General features: G+C 40.8%; 2 protein-coding genes across 6 annotated transcripts in view; one reads left to right on the forward strand and one right to left on the reverse strand.

Annotated features, from left to right (window-relative positions):
• IQCA1 (IQ motif containing with AAA domain 1) overlaps positions 1-16,698 on the reverse strand; it is a 104,542-nt gene that overhangs the window by 45,259 nt on the left and 42,585 nt on the right. Inside the window, exons 7-8 of the mRNA XM_027461157.3 lie at positions 9,010-9,094; positions 1,386-1,508 (exon numbers count right to left, since the gene is read on the reverse strand). Coding sequence (XP_027316958.3) covers positions 1,386-1,508; positions 9,010-9,094 — 208 coding nt within the window. The remainder of the gene's footprint in view (positions 1-1,385; positions 1,509-9,009; positions 9,095-16,698) is intronic.
• The window catches only part of ACKR3 (atypical chemokine receptor 3), a 139,531-nt gene that overhangs the window by 31,288 nt on the left and 91,545 nt on the right, over positions 1-16,698 (forward strand). The gene's annotated exons all lie outside the window — the stretch shown is intronic.

Raw genomic sequence — 16,698 nt, forward strand, 5'->3', positions numbered from 1 at the left:
CCCTGACAAATAACAGATGTCTGAAGATGTGTGTGACTAAGATCTGGAGTTTCAAGTTATCCACACACACTGCAGAAGATGGGCCTCAGGCTCAGAGCTTGGAAAACTTCTATACATGCTTTTCCTTCAGCCTTCTATACATATTCATTTATAAAGAAAAAATCCCTGAAACCCCATAACCCAAATTCTTGGGTCTTGTATGATCCAAACAGAGTCTTTCCAAGCTGAAAACACTGTCTCAGCTGTGGGTTAACACTTTATCTTCATCCAAATTAGACAGATTGATGTTTCCTAAATTCATGTAACTTAGTTTCCTGGCTAGCTGTTACAAGAGCTTTGGCCAAAGTGATGATTGTTGCCTGAGAAAAGCATGTTTTTGGATTGTTCCAGGGTTAACACTTAAAATCAGAAATTGTGTAAAATTTGCAGAGAAGAGTAAGCTTTGTGCCAGAGCATTGACCTCTTTTCCTCCACATACTCAGATTAATGACCCTTATTAAAAAACAAAAACATTATTTTGCGCTTCTTTATAGTATAAAGTAAATGATAACTAAAAGGTGCTGCTTCAGCAAAACTATATGATTTTGTTGCAAAGCTTGGTTTTGAATATGCCCTCAGGTCACTGCTGTTGCAGGGATGCTTTTCTCTGTAAAGCTGCTCCTGAAATAATTTGGGAGCACACCTTTAGGGAAACCAGAACCTTAGTGTAACAAAGATTTCAGGGAATATATCACACATAAAGCGGTGTCTGCTGTTACATGAGGCAGAAAAGAGTTCATATCCTAAGAATGCGAACTGAAAATGCATGATTGCTATTTACGGGCTTACAAAATATTGGCTTGCACTACAAAACACAGCCAGCCATTAGTGAACAGTACGTAAAATAAGTTTTGAAATCCAAGCAAGATCAGAAGTGGGTATCTGATGGAAACTGAGGTTCTTGTGTGAAGTTACTAACTTTTCCCTACTCCACATTAAGAGTGTAAATGCCTGGTGAGCAAACTTGTGGCCAGTTTTCCATCTGTACAAAAGGCAGCAGTGCTTTGAAAAGTGTCTTGGTAACAAGGTCAATGCCACAAAGTGTATTTTTTTTCCCCTCATCTCTTTCTGGCATTCTGTCCACCTACATCAGTTCTTTCCACTTAGCTGAGTCATGGCCATGCAAACTCCTTTCCTAAAAAATGAGAGGTGAAATTCAGTTCCCTGGGAGCATCAAGCTGACTGAAAGTCTCAGAGGGACTGGCCTTAACCAGTCCCTGTATCTTCTGAGCCTAGGCCTTGGTGGCAATACGAATTAAAATTATCTGCCCACACGTAGTTGAGAAGGCTGGACTTCAGCTCTGTTTTCACAAACTGCTAACTGATTTTACTGCAGGAAGCCTTACCTTTTTTCCAGTTTTCTGTGTTTTTCCTTTTGTCTTTTCCTTTCCTTTCTCTTTTTCTTTTCCTTCCTTTTGGGATTTTTTCTGCAGAGCCATCTCCTTTTTGGCAGCCAGTTCTGCAGCAACCTGAAAGAGATAAAAGAAACATGAATAGCTGGACAAAATTTTCACATGCAAGGTAAGGTGTAAGGCATGCCCTGCAAGAGTTAGGGACTAGTATGCATTTCTCCTGCCTTGGTTTCAGCTTTCCTCTACTTCCCCAGTAGAGGAATCCAATATCTAATATGTTGCTTGGTATAGTCTTCTATGGCTAAGTTCTGACTAGACCTTTCCACTTGTCATTCAGATGGTGATGGGCAACTCCAAATACTCACCCTGCATCGTGGTGGGTGCAGGAACAGAACTTACATGTCACTGCAGCATCTACAACCATTTTAGAGGTGAGAAGGGAGTGGAGAAAAAAAAAAAGCTCTCAAACACATGATTCTACAAATCTAGATTTCAGAAGATGTTTGGCATGGTGTGGAGAGAACTTCAGAGCAGCTAATCCATGACAGAGCAACCCCTTTCACTTATGTTGAGAGCACTCCTACCTGCAAATGTTGATGCAGGTGATACAGACTCCTAGCATGTATTTGAGGAAGTGATTTCCATGTCCCAAACCACTAGGGCTTTTATCGAGTAAGACCAATTCCTGAAACCACCCAGAAGCACAATATCCTAATGATATACAACTTTGAGCTCCCTCTGGACTTGCATTTGGATTATGAATGTGTCTTAGCATTTTTAAGGCAGATTGATATTATACAGATGGATTCTGAGAGACTGCCTTGAGGCATGTCCAATTTCAATATTTGGCTAAAGACTGAAATTGCTGCAGTGGATGAGAGACTGGATAGAGATACTGTGACGATCTCTGACAGATGTACACTGATAACCCAGCATCTTTATCCCTGCAAGGTAGCAGTAGCTGATAACTGGATAGAGCTACTTCAGCTTAGTTCCTGTCCATTTATACGTTACTATCTGAAAAGGCAGACAGGGAGATTTGCTTTTTCTATCACTTTCTTGTTCCCAGACACCTTTCATTGTGTTCTCTCGTCCTAGAGATGAACTGTAAGATCATCCACTGGTGAGTGTAAAACAATCTGTGGACACTGCAGCTTATTAATGCACCATTAATACTGGCAGTACTGTGAAAGTGTAGAAAACAGATTTCCAAGTTTAAGACAAGTGTTTCCTGTAACAGTAAAAATACTTGTTTTCTAAAAAATGCCTTTTAATGGATTAAAGATTGGACAGTGGAAGCGAGGGGCGACAAGGGCTATATTTTGCAGTCAGTGAAATTTCATTACTGAATTTCCCCAAGCATTTCAGTACCTTACATTTAATTAAATATGGTAATTTAAACCCCAAGCACCGTTCAGTCATATCTTGCGGTGATAAGCAGTGAAGCATTTCATTCTCTTGGATAGATTAATAGATTGACTAGAGTTCAAAATAGGTTTTTAGTGTCCCAGCAGGCCTCTTGTATCCAAAACCAACAGAGCTACTCAGACTGTATCCTTTACTGTAGCATTAATACCCGGCCAGATATCCAACCTCGTCACCTCCACCTCCAACCTCTGCTCTGCCTGCCTGCTAATGGGTAGCTGTAACCATTTCCAGCATCTGAGGGGTGGGTTTATCCAGCAGGAGTCCTGTAAGCACGCATGTGATTAACAAAAGGTTTTAATTTTAGGCAGTGCTTCCAAGTTCTACTGGCAATGTTTTAAGTATATGCAGACTTTGATTGGAACGATTTCTTTTGCATGTTTTTATGCAGATGAATAAAAAGATGTGGAAAGGGGTTAGTTTCTGTTCTTGGGAACAAAACATAATGGGATGGAATTGTTGATCTGCCCTTATCCTTCTGTCTTGCCTTCATCAGCTTTGTAGGGTGGAAAAACAAAGCTCGTGTTTACCATTTTCAGAACTGCTTGTGTGGGGTATGAGCAGTGGTGTGAAGCCTCCTACCTATGCAGTTAGTAAGTAACAGCAAATGGTGCCTGCAGTCAGTGCTGGGTGCAACATATGGGAACACAAGAAGTCAAGTCCAGAACCATACCCAGTGACTGAAGGCAGAGGTTGCGTACATGTAGGGCCTCTGTCCTAGGTGGTGGTGTGGTCAGCATGTAAAGCCTGACTTTTCTGAAGCGTGTCTCTGCTTCCCAAAAGAGAATGACAGAGCAAATAGGATTTTTCCTTTTCTGCATCAGATACATCTTCTCCCCTATGTTCTTTCGGTACAGCTTCTCCAGCTCTGCTTGCACTTGTGCTCTAAGCAGCTTCGTAATTGCAGAGGACTGGGAGGTGGGGTGAAAGCTGGCTGTGTACCTAACCTTACATGGCTTGTATTCTTCTATACGGAACAATTTCCCCTCCAGCTACAAGAAGATGCCTGAGGAATCTGACAAAAGAACGGGAAAGAAAGGAAAGGACAAGCAAAGGTTAGTTTGAGAAACTAAGCAATTCACCTGCATTATAATACATTTTTTCCCCTGAAGAAAACTTCATAGTGGAAATAAAAGCAGATGCCTTCCTAAATTATTTCAGCCTGCCCTTTTCTTTGCGAGGTTGTCTCTTTTTGAAATGATGCTGAAAGCACTTTGAAAACCCTTAATGTTGGGGAAGGGAATGCACATCGGTGAGAGTGGATGAATTTTAGTCTCAATTTTTCCTAGTCTTGCTGTAGGAGCCCTGTAGACCCAGTGATGACTTTTATCCAGTAACTTCTTATTTCAAGGCTGAAAAGACACTTTCCTCTAAACTGATCTTCCACAAAAGCCAAATTGACTTTCCTTTTTATACATCAGTTTAAGTGTTTCCAAACTTTTTCAGTGCAAATCCCCTTTTTTGGGAAAGACGGGGGCGATGAAACTGAGGGCAGCCAATGAATGGAAATGCCTGATGTCAATGTATGAGCCAAGTATCCGAAAACCACTGGCTGCCAGTAGGGCTCACTTATGTTCTGTGTTCCTCAGTCACAGAAAGCTTGGTGTTGGCTCAGGCAAGCAGACACTTGAAGTAAATGTTCCTCCTCAAGAATAACCCCTTCCCTCATTCCTTGAAGGAAGACCTCGTTTGAACCTTTTGCTTTTAATAGTGTTGTGGGCATAAAAGAAAAAAGCAGTGATAGAGTGAGTTTGGGAATTTTAGATTGCCAGCTGCGGTGGGTGAGACAGCCTCAGAGCCTTGTAATTCTGGCCCTGAAACTATTTTGAACAGAAACAATGTGTTCAGAGCCTACTGTCTCTGGAGAGAATTTGCTGTCTTTGAGAATTAGCTCTTCAGGAAGAAGCTATTCTGATGTCTGAGGCAAAAATGTTTCTTCTCCAAGGAAACAGGACTGAGATGGGAAGAAATGCCATCCCCCTGTCCCAGAGTAGTATACCAAACATCAGACATCTACATGACTTGTGCATAACATACAGTATACTGTAAATGTTCTCTACCTGCCACTTTCCCTCCAGCTTCAGGGCACTTAATTAAAACTTCTACAAGCTGATTATTTCTATAAGGTGGTATTTTTAACTTTGGGTGTGCACCTGCAAGTGAAGATCAAGCTTAAAAAAAAATATATATCCCAGCGATGTCTGTCTTGCAGGAATGAATTAAAAATGATAGGGAAGATTTTATAGTTATATGGGATCTTGCAAAACCCTACAGTTGGATTTAATAGACAGTCTTGCATTTCAGTCCAGGATTGACACGTGCTCTCATCTCTTTGCAACTGGCAGATGTTGCCCAAATGTAGCTTGGCTCACCAGTTAAAAACTTGCTTGCTCTTTTGATCATTTTCTGGCAAACACTTCAAAATGTTAGTCTCCATTGAGTGTGTTTATGAAAAATCTATTAGTGTTGCTTGGTATATCTTTTCTCTTTTTTCAGGGAAAGTGGGTGGTAGAGATGAAAAAAGGGGTTGTTGATATTGCCTGGCATTTAGGCTCACGATCTAGCCTGCTGACTTAAGCCAACAGAGAAATGATCATGCTCAGGGGGCAGCGGAGAGCTGCTGAACCAGGAGCCAACCTGCCCGGTGGCTTTGTTGTAGTGCATCAATGTCTGGAGGTGAATACATCTGCCTGTTGTGTAGCCTAACAGAGCCTAAGTACCTTTTTCTCCTTTCTGCGTGGTTAACCTTAATAATGATGATATGAGACTCGGAGGTGCCCAGGTTCACCTGATGGCACCGTTTAGCGCTTGTGAAAATCCAGCCTGATAATTTCTGAAAGGACTAGCCAAAATAGTGTGGAACACGGGAGAAAATGGTAAGTGTAATTGTAGGCATCTATTGCGACTGCTGAAAAACTCACAGTTGGTGTATTTGCTGTCAAGATAAGTGTATTTGCAGAAGGCTGGATGCTACAACATGCAGCTCCACAGAGCCTCTTGGAGCCACCTCTGGCACTGTAAGGCTGTTTGATATACTCATTTGGAAGAAGATAATGCAATTAGATGTGTGTGTGTGAACGTGGTGGTACTTGATTGCATAATATCACTTTACTGTCTTGACCTGGGAAATAGACAGGTTTATTAATTATTAACTACTGGGATCCCTTGCACTGACATTCGCAATCAAACTGATTACTGGGATTCATGAGAACTTTTAGCTGCTGGTAATAATGAATGCTAATCAGTGGTGTAGTGTTGCACAGAGTGCCAAATGAGGATTAGGAGCTTGTATCTGTAACAGCAGTTAATGCATACTCTTTCTTGCCCTTCTTCTGTGCTTCTGGATCAAATGCCAGGATTATGTTAATGTGGAAATGACTGTGCTCCAAACAGCAACTGAATGTGTAACCAGAATCTCAGTCTATTTTATTATAAGGTGCTTAATAGTGGAAGTGAGAGGGAGTTGGGAGAGGGGGAATGTGACTGCTAAGTGACAACTCTCTTGGCTTACTTTCATGGTGATGAGACTTAATGAACTACAGGAAGAGATCATAATTTTGTTGGCAGCAGTATAAGGGCAAAGCCAAAAATTATCATATCTGATGATTATCTCTGGAGCAAAACACGAAAAACCATTAGGGATAGACATCTGGAACAGATGCAGGAAGATTACACTGAGTCTCAGAATCTTAAATTTCTCCTGAAAAGTGCATCAAGTAATAGAGAAATGCTTCTGTTCGGTTGAGACAGTACATATTTTTCTGACTAAATTGCCAAGCCCGTCGCATCTGGATGTCTTGGGCTTACCTTTTTGAAAGATATTTGTAAAATATCTTGAAAATGTCATGAAAGCAGTTTGTGCAGAAGGCTAGCTACATTACAAAGTCAAGTAAGGTCAGAGTTGTCAAAAGATAAAGAAATATAGAATGTATAATAATGCAGCAATGGTTCGTGAAGTGATTAATTTGTATTTTATTTTCCCCAAAGTGTCTTTACCTAAGTCTTATAAAATGCTCACTTTTTAAATGCAGTTCTGTCCTGATTTTTCATGGAGTTTAACTTGAGAGTAACCAACCCATTCACAGAAGGTAATATATACAAGAGGTGAAATCTTTTGTCTCCCCTGAATTCAAGGGCAAAGCTCCCATTAACTTCAATAGGGCCAGGATTTCATTTATTATGTTGCCCAGTAGACCAGAGTGAAACAAAACCAGTTGCCTTTGGGATTTTTTAAATGCAGGCTGACTCAGAAGATCAAAAAATATTTTACTTTTCTGACATTCAGGTGGAAGCATGAACAAACTGAACTTTCTTTTGCCAACTACCTTCTGGATGCCTGTTAAGGGTATGTGAAATATGTTCTGCTCTCCGTTGTGCTGGCTAGAAAGGGAGGAAAAAATGGCTCCAGGGATCTCTTCGAAATCAGATAACTGCTGGTGAAAATTTGCTGGGAAAATACATGCTTTTTCTTTTTTTTTTTTTCCTTGCAGGTATTTTCCTTTATGCAGGGAAACCAGGCAGTAAAATGATCTCTCCAGGTTTTTAGATTCCTTTATTTTATGCAAAGAGAAAGCAAATACCCAGGAGCCACAGCAAAATAGCTGAAGGTGGAAATTCAAAGCTAGAAATAAGACAGGGAAAACATTTCTCTAGTATTTACTAACATACCTAGTTTTGCTCAGTACAATTTCTTGTAATTTTTATTTTCTTTCTGAATTGTATTTATCCTTGTTGATAGCACGTCTAATTAGCATTGTGACCCCTGAAGCCTTCTCCAGCAACAAGCCCACGCGTGCTGGGTGGCTTCCCTGCTGCTTAGAGCAGCCAACAAAGCCTTCTTGACACTGGCATGTGTTTCTACTTTAGAAGCTGAAAACTTAATGGACTGGTCTCCTTCACTCTGTCTGGGACTGAACAACAGAGTGACTTAGATACAGAGGCTGGCAGGGTTGACCTTAGCACACTCTGAACTTGGCTGAAAGCAGGAGCATTCCCTGAGCTCAGTTTTAGTGAGGCACACGGCTGTTTGTCGCAGTTTTCTTGTGTGTTTCTGTAAGCAAAGTAACTAACAGTTAGAGCACAGTGCTTTATGCTGCTCTGGTCCGTATTTATATTTCCCCAAACCACACAGATGCTGCTAGCATGCCCTAGACTTCTCTCTGTGATTCCAAGAAGGACTGAATCCAAAATATTGTTTTGCCATAGTTGTGTGAGATCATCAGTTGCAAGCAACTAATGAATAAAACAGTCTTCCAACAGAGGAACATTATTTTAAGGACCACAAAGGTCTGTCTTTCGTGGTTTAGTTTTCCTAGCCCACTAGTAACCATCATGCCTGGTTTACTCAGGGGCCCAATCCTAGCCCTCTGTGCAGGGTTTCCTGTTTGTAAACTCCCTCAACAACCTCATCATCCTGTTAAGATCACTGTGGAGGCGGGAAAAGGCTCCAAGTGCCAACTATTGCCTTCACTTCTTTGACTGATCTTAATCGCCTTCTCTGTGTGACACCCAAATGATCAGAGGAAGAGATTATCAGCTACTTCCATTAGTCAGAGAAGCCAGAAGACTGTTTTTTCTCAGGAAAACAATTGAGATCGTTACCAGAATACATAAAATAAGCCAAGATGATTCCTTCACTTGAATGTGCCCCTTGTTCAAACTCTCCTTACGTAGGCAGGCCTAAGCCTTGATTTACTGCCAAGAAACTGTTCCCTGCTCAAACTAAAGTTGCTGTGCTGGTACTGAATGTAGATACACTGGAACCAATCTCAGATTTTTTTTTTCCTGAACTTGGTAGCTTTGGATGCCTTTACCAAAGGTAAAACTTTGACATATGTTTCCACTAGTGTCTAGCACCAGTCAAACTACATGGATTTTTGAACATTTGAGCAATTCTTTGTAGCTGAGCCGATTGCTCTCACACATTTAGCTGTGTAATTTGTATGGCTGAGCACCTTCCACTGTGACTAAGTGGTTACATATCCTGAAAGGGGACAAATTTTGGTACCCGAGTTTTGTGGTTTACCCTGGAAGAAAAATATTTTCACTAGCAGCAAAAACCCCTTTAATAATAAGGTACCTGAAGAACTAGAGGCCATGGTCATGCAAAATTGTAACTTAAATAAACAGACATGTATTGTGGAGGTTCCTTCCCATATCCCATTAGCCTTTTGCATTAGAGGAGTGACAGTACCTGCTCTGGGGTTTTCTCAGAAAAAATAGTCGCTGAACCTCCTGCTTCTTTGGTAGGATAGTCAGGAAACCTGCCTATGATGTGCCTGAATGAGAAACAAAAGATGGAGAAGGAATTAAAATCCATAAATTTCATGCAGTCGACAAAGATGTCAGATGGTGGTGAAGCATACTATTTGCTCTCCAAAAACAGAGTTCTGTCTCCTGTGTCAGTGGCTTTTTGTCCAACAAATTCATTAAAACAGCTACAAGCTCATTTCTCTTATGTGGTCTACCAAGCACTGAATGTCCTTATGGAATTTCTTAGGGCTGTGCATCACTTCATAGCAGAGACATTGCCTAAAACACTTAGATTTATAGCTTTGCTCTCTGCTTTCAACACCCAGCTTTATTAAAAAAATAATAATAATAATAAATTGCTTTTTGATCTACAAATTCCAGATTGTATTTCTATGTGAGGATCTCCACCCCCCAAAATTTCCGATGTACTTGCACAACTGGGCAGTGATAAAAGCTGGGGAGCTGACAGCGAGAGGCTTTGTGGTAGGATTTCACAGATGAGTATGGATAATATTGGTTTTTCCAGACCCTTCAAAAAGAGATTAAAACATATAAATAAAACATAAATGACCTTTGGACTGTAATTATTTATATAGTGGTGAGAATTTTTCACTTCTTTCATAGCTGTAGCTTTTTGGATCATATCAGTAAGAGTTTCTGCTTGGTAACATCAGGACAGTTTTGTGTTCCAAAAAAAACCCTGACACATCAGAAAACTATCTGTGCTGCTTTCAAATCAAATGGTAACATTTCTTCTAAATGAAACGAAATTTCCCTTGAGAAGGAAATAACTTGGGAAGGTTGACATGATTCATAAAAATTACTTTCATTTTTTAAAAAAACAACTGGTACCTTAAGGGACTTTCCTCATCTACAGTTACGCTGCACTCAATGTTGAGCTCAGACCCACGTGTATGGTTTGGATCCCTAGCTGGTATTAAAGTAATACCAATTAGAAAAGAATAAACAAACATTCATCTGTGTTTGTAAGCCCTGACTTGCACGTTCAACAATTACTAGTTCTGTATGCAAACAGATGTAAAACTTTGTCCCTTGCATTCCCAGAAACCAGTCCGCATCAACAAAGGGGTGGCATTGTTAGTGATTTTTTTTAATCTAATAAGAATGGCCTCAAAAGACTGCATCATTTAGTTTATTTAATTTTAGATCTTTTTTTTTTTTTAAAAAAAAAGGCAGAAAATTGCTCAATTTTGTTACATGCACTTTTCTTTTAAATGTTGCTACAAGTCTGGCTTACAGCAACAAAAAAGTCTTAAAATCTGCTGTTAAGGCTGTTGCTATTTCACTAACACCAGCTGGAAGGAAGGAAAGGCAATATGCACTGTGGGTGAAGAACCAGTTTGGAGTCCACCACCCACTGAATGTAGTATCGGTGCCAGCTTTCAGTATTTACTAGTGCTGCATTTGCTATTTTTCTAGCTCTTCATTTTGAAATCATTTACAGCTCTTGCAGACAACTATTTATCCTTTGGATATGTATGCTAAGTTTATATCTGAGTGCTGAATGAATTCTGTCACTCTCCAATTTGGAAGCAAGTTGTATTTGTCCATAACCTGTATTTTCTGTGTGATTTTTTTTGTTCCTGGTACAGCTGTTTAGGATGATGTAGCTCTTGTTTTTGTAGCAGCTACGGTAAGAGCTTACATTGCAAAATAGCTTGAGGTTAAGAGAAGGTAATGTCAATCTTTTGAAACAAATGGAGGAAAAAGAGCATCAGCCTGTTACTAACCAGTCAGCTGTTTGGGGATTGGGTCTTTGGTTGAGGGCAATACAGAGTAAGTTCCCATGGTCATCACTGACCTGGGAGCAGACAACTACTGCACATTTCAGGCATGCTAATTCTTCAGGGACATCTGTTTTTTTCTTTCTGGGCTTTGTCCTTTCCTGTGTACTGTTGCCTAGTATATCAATTGCTGCCCAACAGCCTCAGAGCATTGTTCTTGTTTCACTTCCCTGTCAGACCTCTTCTGGATTTTACTATTTTTCCTCTAGTTTTAAAGGCCTACAACTTCAGTCTTGTAATGCCTGGAAATGCCCATGCATGACCCTTATAATCAGATTCCTTTCTTTATGAAACCTGCAGAGTTTAACTCAGGGATTCAAAATCTGCCTGTAAATCTGTATAGAAAAAAAATCAGTAGTTGATCTTCCTGGTCAGAAGTCCATTTTAAAGGTAATGGATCACAATTTTCTTTCCCTGTTCACTTTTTGGCAGCAGTTTACTCAAAGCACCACCACGCTGGGTAGTCTCACGCACTTCTTGTAAGATATTATTTCAGATTCAACTGGGCCTAAAGTTACATTTTGCATAAGATCATTTACAGTTGCTGATAATGGCAAGACATCAGGACAAAAGTGGACAACGCGTGCTTTGTGAACAGCCAGGGATGTTCCTATATCCTTGTTCCATCAGATGCACTGCGTGTTATATGGTGTAAGAAATTCCACCCAGCATGTTCCGCGTTGAAGAGGGAACAGCCCTTGAACTAGGATCTTCCAAACATGTGGAATGACTTTTGAGGTTGCTTTATAGTAATAATTGTTCATGTAATGTTAAACTGCCCTCCCCTCTGGAAACATCCAAGAAACAATGAAGTATTCATGATCAGAGCCAGTTCTAAGGCAATAATACTGAAAGAAAACAAAAACAGATGATGTAGGAACTTGCTCCAAGCCTGAGCCTAGGATGCTGTTTTGTTCTGTGGAGCCAGGAGGGTGCAGTGTAGAGGAGGGCTGTATGTCTGAAATCCTTGGTTCCATCTCTGGCATCAAAGGCACCACCACACTCTGAACCAAAACTTGCAGAAGGTGGAGCTGCAGAGTTTCCCCACAGTCAGCAACAAGCCTGAAAATCAAACTGGGGACTAGAGCAGCGTTATACAGGCACCTGAGTTGTTTGTGTACTCCAAAAACTGAGATGCAGCTACAGTCACTGTCAAACTTTAGCCTGTTAGAGATCACTGGGTGAGAATCTCAGGCTGGTATTTGTTATTTAGATTGCTCTTTTGGTTGAGTGAAAAAGAAAACTACCTGGCTGTGTTTCCTCCAGTCTGCCTGGTATTTATCTTTGGTGTTCATTACTACCTTGACACTTCCTTTGCGTGCCAGTCACTATAGACAGATTACCTGCAAAGTTCATAGACCCCGATGCTTTCGCTACATGTCACTGTGAAGAGAATAATATGTAAAAAATAAAAATTGGCCAGAAAGTCTGGTTGCACGTTGAGGGGGAGAGGAGAATGTAGAAAGTTTAGGTACTGGAATGTGTGTGTATCTGAGAGGTATGCTATGTGTCAGGAGCACCTGGCTCCAAGGCAAGTCAAACTTGCCTTGTTGCAGTTCCGCTGGAAGAATAAGGGGATGAACAGAGATGGAGGAGTGAAGAGACCATCTTCCACTCCTAGCTAAGTAAGAAAAGGATGCAATGAGATTCTCGTGTTGTTACTCCAGCTACGTTCCGCTCTCCTCTCTGGTTCACAGTTACTGCTCTCCCCTTTTCCAAAGTTATTCCTCTTATTATAACTTAGATCTGTCAAAGGTAATTGAAAAAGAATGGTCTTTCATGGTCTGCAATGTAAACCTTTGTCTTTGGTCATGTAGCGTAGACTTCTAGCACTTGAGGGCTCAAATTTGTTTTAGTGTACAAGCCGTATACGTGTCTGGGTTTTAATGAGGTTCAAATGGCTCTTAAACATCTCCAAATCACCACCAGACTTGGTGTGAGTCAGTGTGATTGGCAGCCTACTGCAAGTCTCTGCTTGGCACTGAATGCTCCGATACCTTAATTCCGACTTGTAAAATCAATTCCTTGTCTGAACAATGTCTGTGCACTGTGCTCGTCTCATCTGGTGCTTCCTCCTCTTCTCGTTTCAGGAGCATCACCAGAGAATCAGAATTTTTCCTTGCATGTTTTCTCTCTATCCCACATTGCTCAGGGATGGTTATAGTTAAGGAAGGCTAAATATGGCTGATTTATGAGGACATAATGTTGATTTAAACATTTTGCCTGGTAATAGACTCAACAAGTTACTACCTACTCTACTCTCTGGCAAGATTTTACATGCGCTGTTCTTTCTTTTTGGCCGTCACTTCTTTAGTTAATTACATAAAAGGCCTCGTCACGAAAATAAGAAATTGTTGTTTGGAGAAAAAGGAGTGTTTAACTCTTTTCAGGTTAAGAAAGGATGTGGGCTGTGCACAGAGAAGGCATGACTGATGGCTGTATGTTCTAGGCAGAGGAACACCAGGAGCTTTCTGCACAGAAAAGAAACAAAAACAAAGGGTGGGGAGAGCCTTGTAAAGAAATAAACCCCTCTTTGTTTTGTAATCTTTGCCTGTTCCTGTAATCCAGCCTGATATGGGTTCTCTCAAACTACTTAAGCAGAAGTGTTATTTTATTTTAGGTGTCTTTGCTCCAGCATTTTCTTTCCTTGTGTGTGCTTTTTTTAGCTCTTTGAAAAATCACTTCAAGATAAACTTAACCTAAACAAATATCAAATTACTCATAAAGCAAGATTGATTTCCATAGGCTCCTTGTCATCTTTAATGGGTTTGGACACAGACGTATTACAACCAGACATATTACAACTGATGCTTTACCTATGGTCCTGATCCTCCAAGCATTAGCTCGGATGTGTGGTCGTTATGCATGGATGTAAGTTGGTGGGGAGACTTGCAGGGAGGAGTGCTTGGAGGATTGGAACCTTAATTGTTCTGGCGAAATACTTGGTTTCAAGTTTAAGATCAAGTGTTGTGAGGCCAACAATGTGCAAGAAGAAACATTCCCATGGAGAAACGGGTGTGAAAGGTTTTGGGAGAAAGGCGAGATCTTTTATTGCAGTAACTATCACAATTGAAAACAATAGATTGTCTTTTGGGGGTACCCAATGACTTCCTTAGATCTGAAGTGGCAGAACAGAGCTTCAAAGCCAAGAGTTGGGAACAGTCGTTGGAGGGGACAGGCTTAAGTGTGGAATGTGATAATCCTCTGTGATAGTTTTATTACATGTAGTATTAGTGGCCAGGAAAGGTAGACCTTTGGCTGACCCAGTACAGTTGTTCTTAAGCTTCTTGAGTTCCCAATGAACAGTTCCTAAAATGAAATAGTCTCTTCTGCTTTGTCATGAAGTTATTTTATCTGTTCAAGAGTCCTCTTGGTCTTTTAAGGATAGCAATATGTAGTTAGTGTACTGGGAAAAAGGGGAATCTCTGCTTCCTTTCAGACAGGCCTAGCCAGTCTGAAGTCACCCTTTTGGCTATCCTGCTGTAAACCATGCTGGGAAAAGGGTGGAAAAGGGATTTTTAACCTATTGGTAACTTGAAAATTCTGACAAAAAATGTTCCTGGTTTAAAATAGCAGTAGGCTTTTCTCCTTGAAATTAACCAGAAACATGGGAAGGTGGTGCTACAAGTTACTGCTGTGTTTTTGAATGGAAAAGAAAAAGGCAATGTGGGAAAGAATAATGCCAACAAGAAACAAAGCTTTATCACTTTCAATAAAAGTGATTATTGAATCAGCCTTCACAATGTTTCAGTGCTGCTGATTTTGCATGTCCCTTCCTACCCTGCCCCCCAAGATTGCCAAAAAAATTTCTTGGGGCTCAAATCTGAATTAACTCAGGACTGGGAGTTGGTCACAACCTGACCTAACTAGCTGAACTTGTTTGCAGTATTTAATAACATCTAACCTATACTGAAAGCTTAGGTAAACCTACAGAAGTTGAATATTAAATTTACCCACCATGGCACAGAAATGGAAATAAAATTAAAGTGGTGAGAAAGCAGATTGCTACAAAGATATTCAGTTTTTCTGGCTTGACTCCTGCAATGGAGAATAGTCTTGGGCAGAGCTGCCGGTGAGCCTGATGTGAGGCTCTCTAAAGTAATGCTGAAAACATCTCCAGGTGGATGCAAGGACACCGGGATCCCATCACCACCCTTGGGAAGAGTTTCTGGGCAAGGAGCAGGGCACATCGTGGTTGTCACGCAGCAGTCCTGCCTGCAGCATTTCTGCTGCTGTTGGCCTTGCCAGGCCTATCTGTATATGCCTTAGTGAGTAATTCCTTAAATTGAGTATACATGCTTGTGTTGGGGTATATCTTGATTATCGGACACAGGCCCTATAGAACCAGAAATCCTATTTTGCTTCTCTGAAACCTACAGGAGAAAGTATTATGGAGCCTGTGTTACTAACAGGATACTAAGAACACACAGAACTAGTCTAACAGCAAAATAAAAACCTGATCTATCTGATTTCACCTGCACTAATAACCAGGTCTAGATAATAACCAAGTTCATGATAGGTCTAAAAATAGAGTATGGTGAATCGTATCTGCTGGAAATACCTGCAGGTACCAACATCCACACTCGTTATTTGTTTCCTAAAAGGTTTACACTTTTTTTAGTTACTGTCATTCTATTTTGGACTTCTTAATGACCCGTTATTTACTGGAGCCATGAAGCAGGCTGTCTTCCTCACTGGGCTGTCTCATAAAGCGAAGAGCTGCTCACCAGCTTCCACAGACAGACTATCCTTAGGCTTATTTCCAGCATAAGCTTCCTGTTGACTGTCTACAGCCTTTCGAAGAATGCGGCTCTGTCAACCAGGCTGTAATGAGGCTGAGTTGAGCAATCCTTATGCGGAGGAAGAACTCCCCTCAGGGCCTAGCACCATGTCTGGGGGACTTGGCTGCTGGAGTAATGAGTATGCTGGAGCTCAAAAGTCTCATTAAACTCTCATCTGTTTTGATTTTCTTACATCTTTCCATTCTTTTCAGAGCGAGGTCAAAAATACAGAAGCTGACTCAAAGAAACGCCAGGTCAAATTCCCCTTGCATTTACTGAATTCCTTACCTTTGGTCAGCTTATCCTGCTTTCCCAGAATGTCAAATCCTGACTCATATTGGCAATATTTCTTGTGCTTAGTATTAAACTTAAGAGACTGAAACAATTATGGCCAGTTTTAAGCAAGATTACTTTAACTCAGACTAGAAGCTTTGCAAGAATAGCTTTTCTGCAGAGTCAGCCAGAGGGAGTCAACAGTTCTTTATTAACACAATATGAATTCTGTAAAGAGGAAAATAAAGCATGCAATTTTGTAGCAAGGCCAGCCAAGAAAAATAGCTTACCCTCCAACATCACCAAGTCACTTGGGAAGTGGAATGAAATGGAGTACGCTGAACATTTTCTCTTATCGGCTTTGTTTATGAAAAATTTGAGCGATTGCTTTTGCTTCTAGAAGTCAAGGTGTCAGAAGCAAAAAAAAAATAACACATCTCTTTTGGAGGAGAAAGAAGGTGCAGGCTGGGCATCGCTGCTTTGTGTTGTTTTGCCATGGCCCATCACTGACCTGCTCTTTAACCTGATGGTGTTGCTGTGGTGAGGGTGCCCTGGACAGGTCGCCCATCTGGAAAAGTGCTGCTCACACTCATGCTGTGTTGGCTCTCCCTGGGCTTTGCCTTCCTTGTTCTGTGATGTTTTGGCATGTGCTGTATTTCTTCTGCCACCACCTGACTGCGAAAGGTACTTGAGGTATTTCAAGGGTATTACAGGTATTAGCTGATTAAAAGCTCTCGAATGCCTGTGCTCTGCCTCAACCTTTTGTTCGTA

This window comes from Anas platyrhynchos, chromosome 7 (genome assembly GCF_047663525.1).
Source record: "Anas platyrhynchos isolate ZD024472 breed Pekin duck chromosome 7, IASCAAS_PekinDuck_T2T, whole genome shotgun sequence".
Taxonomy (NCBI): Eukaryota; Metazoa; Chordata; class Aves; order Anseriformes; family Anatidae; genus Anas; species Anas platyrhynchos.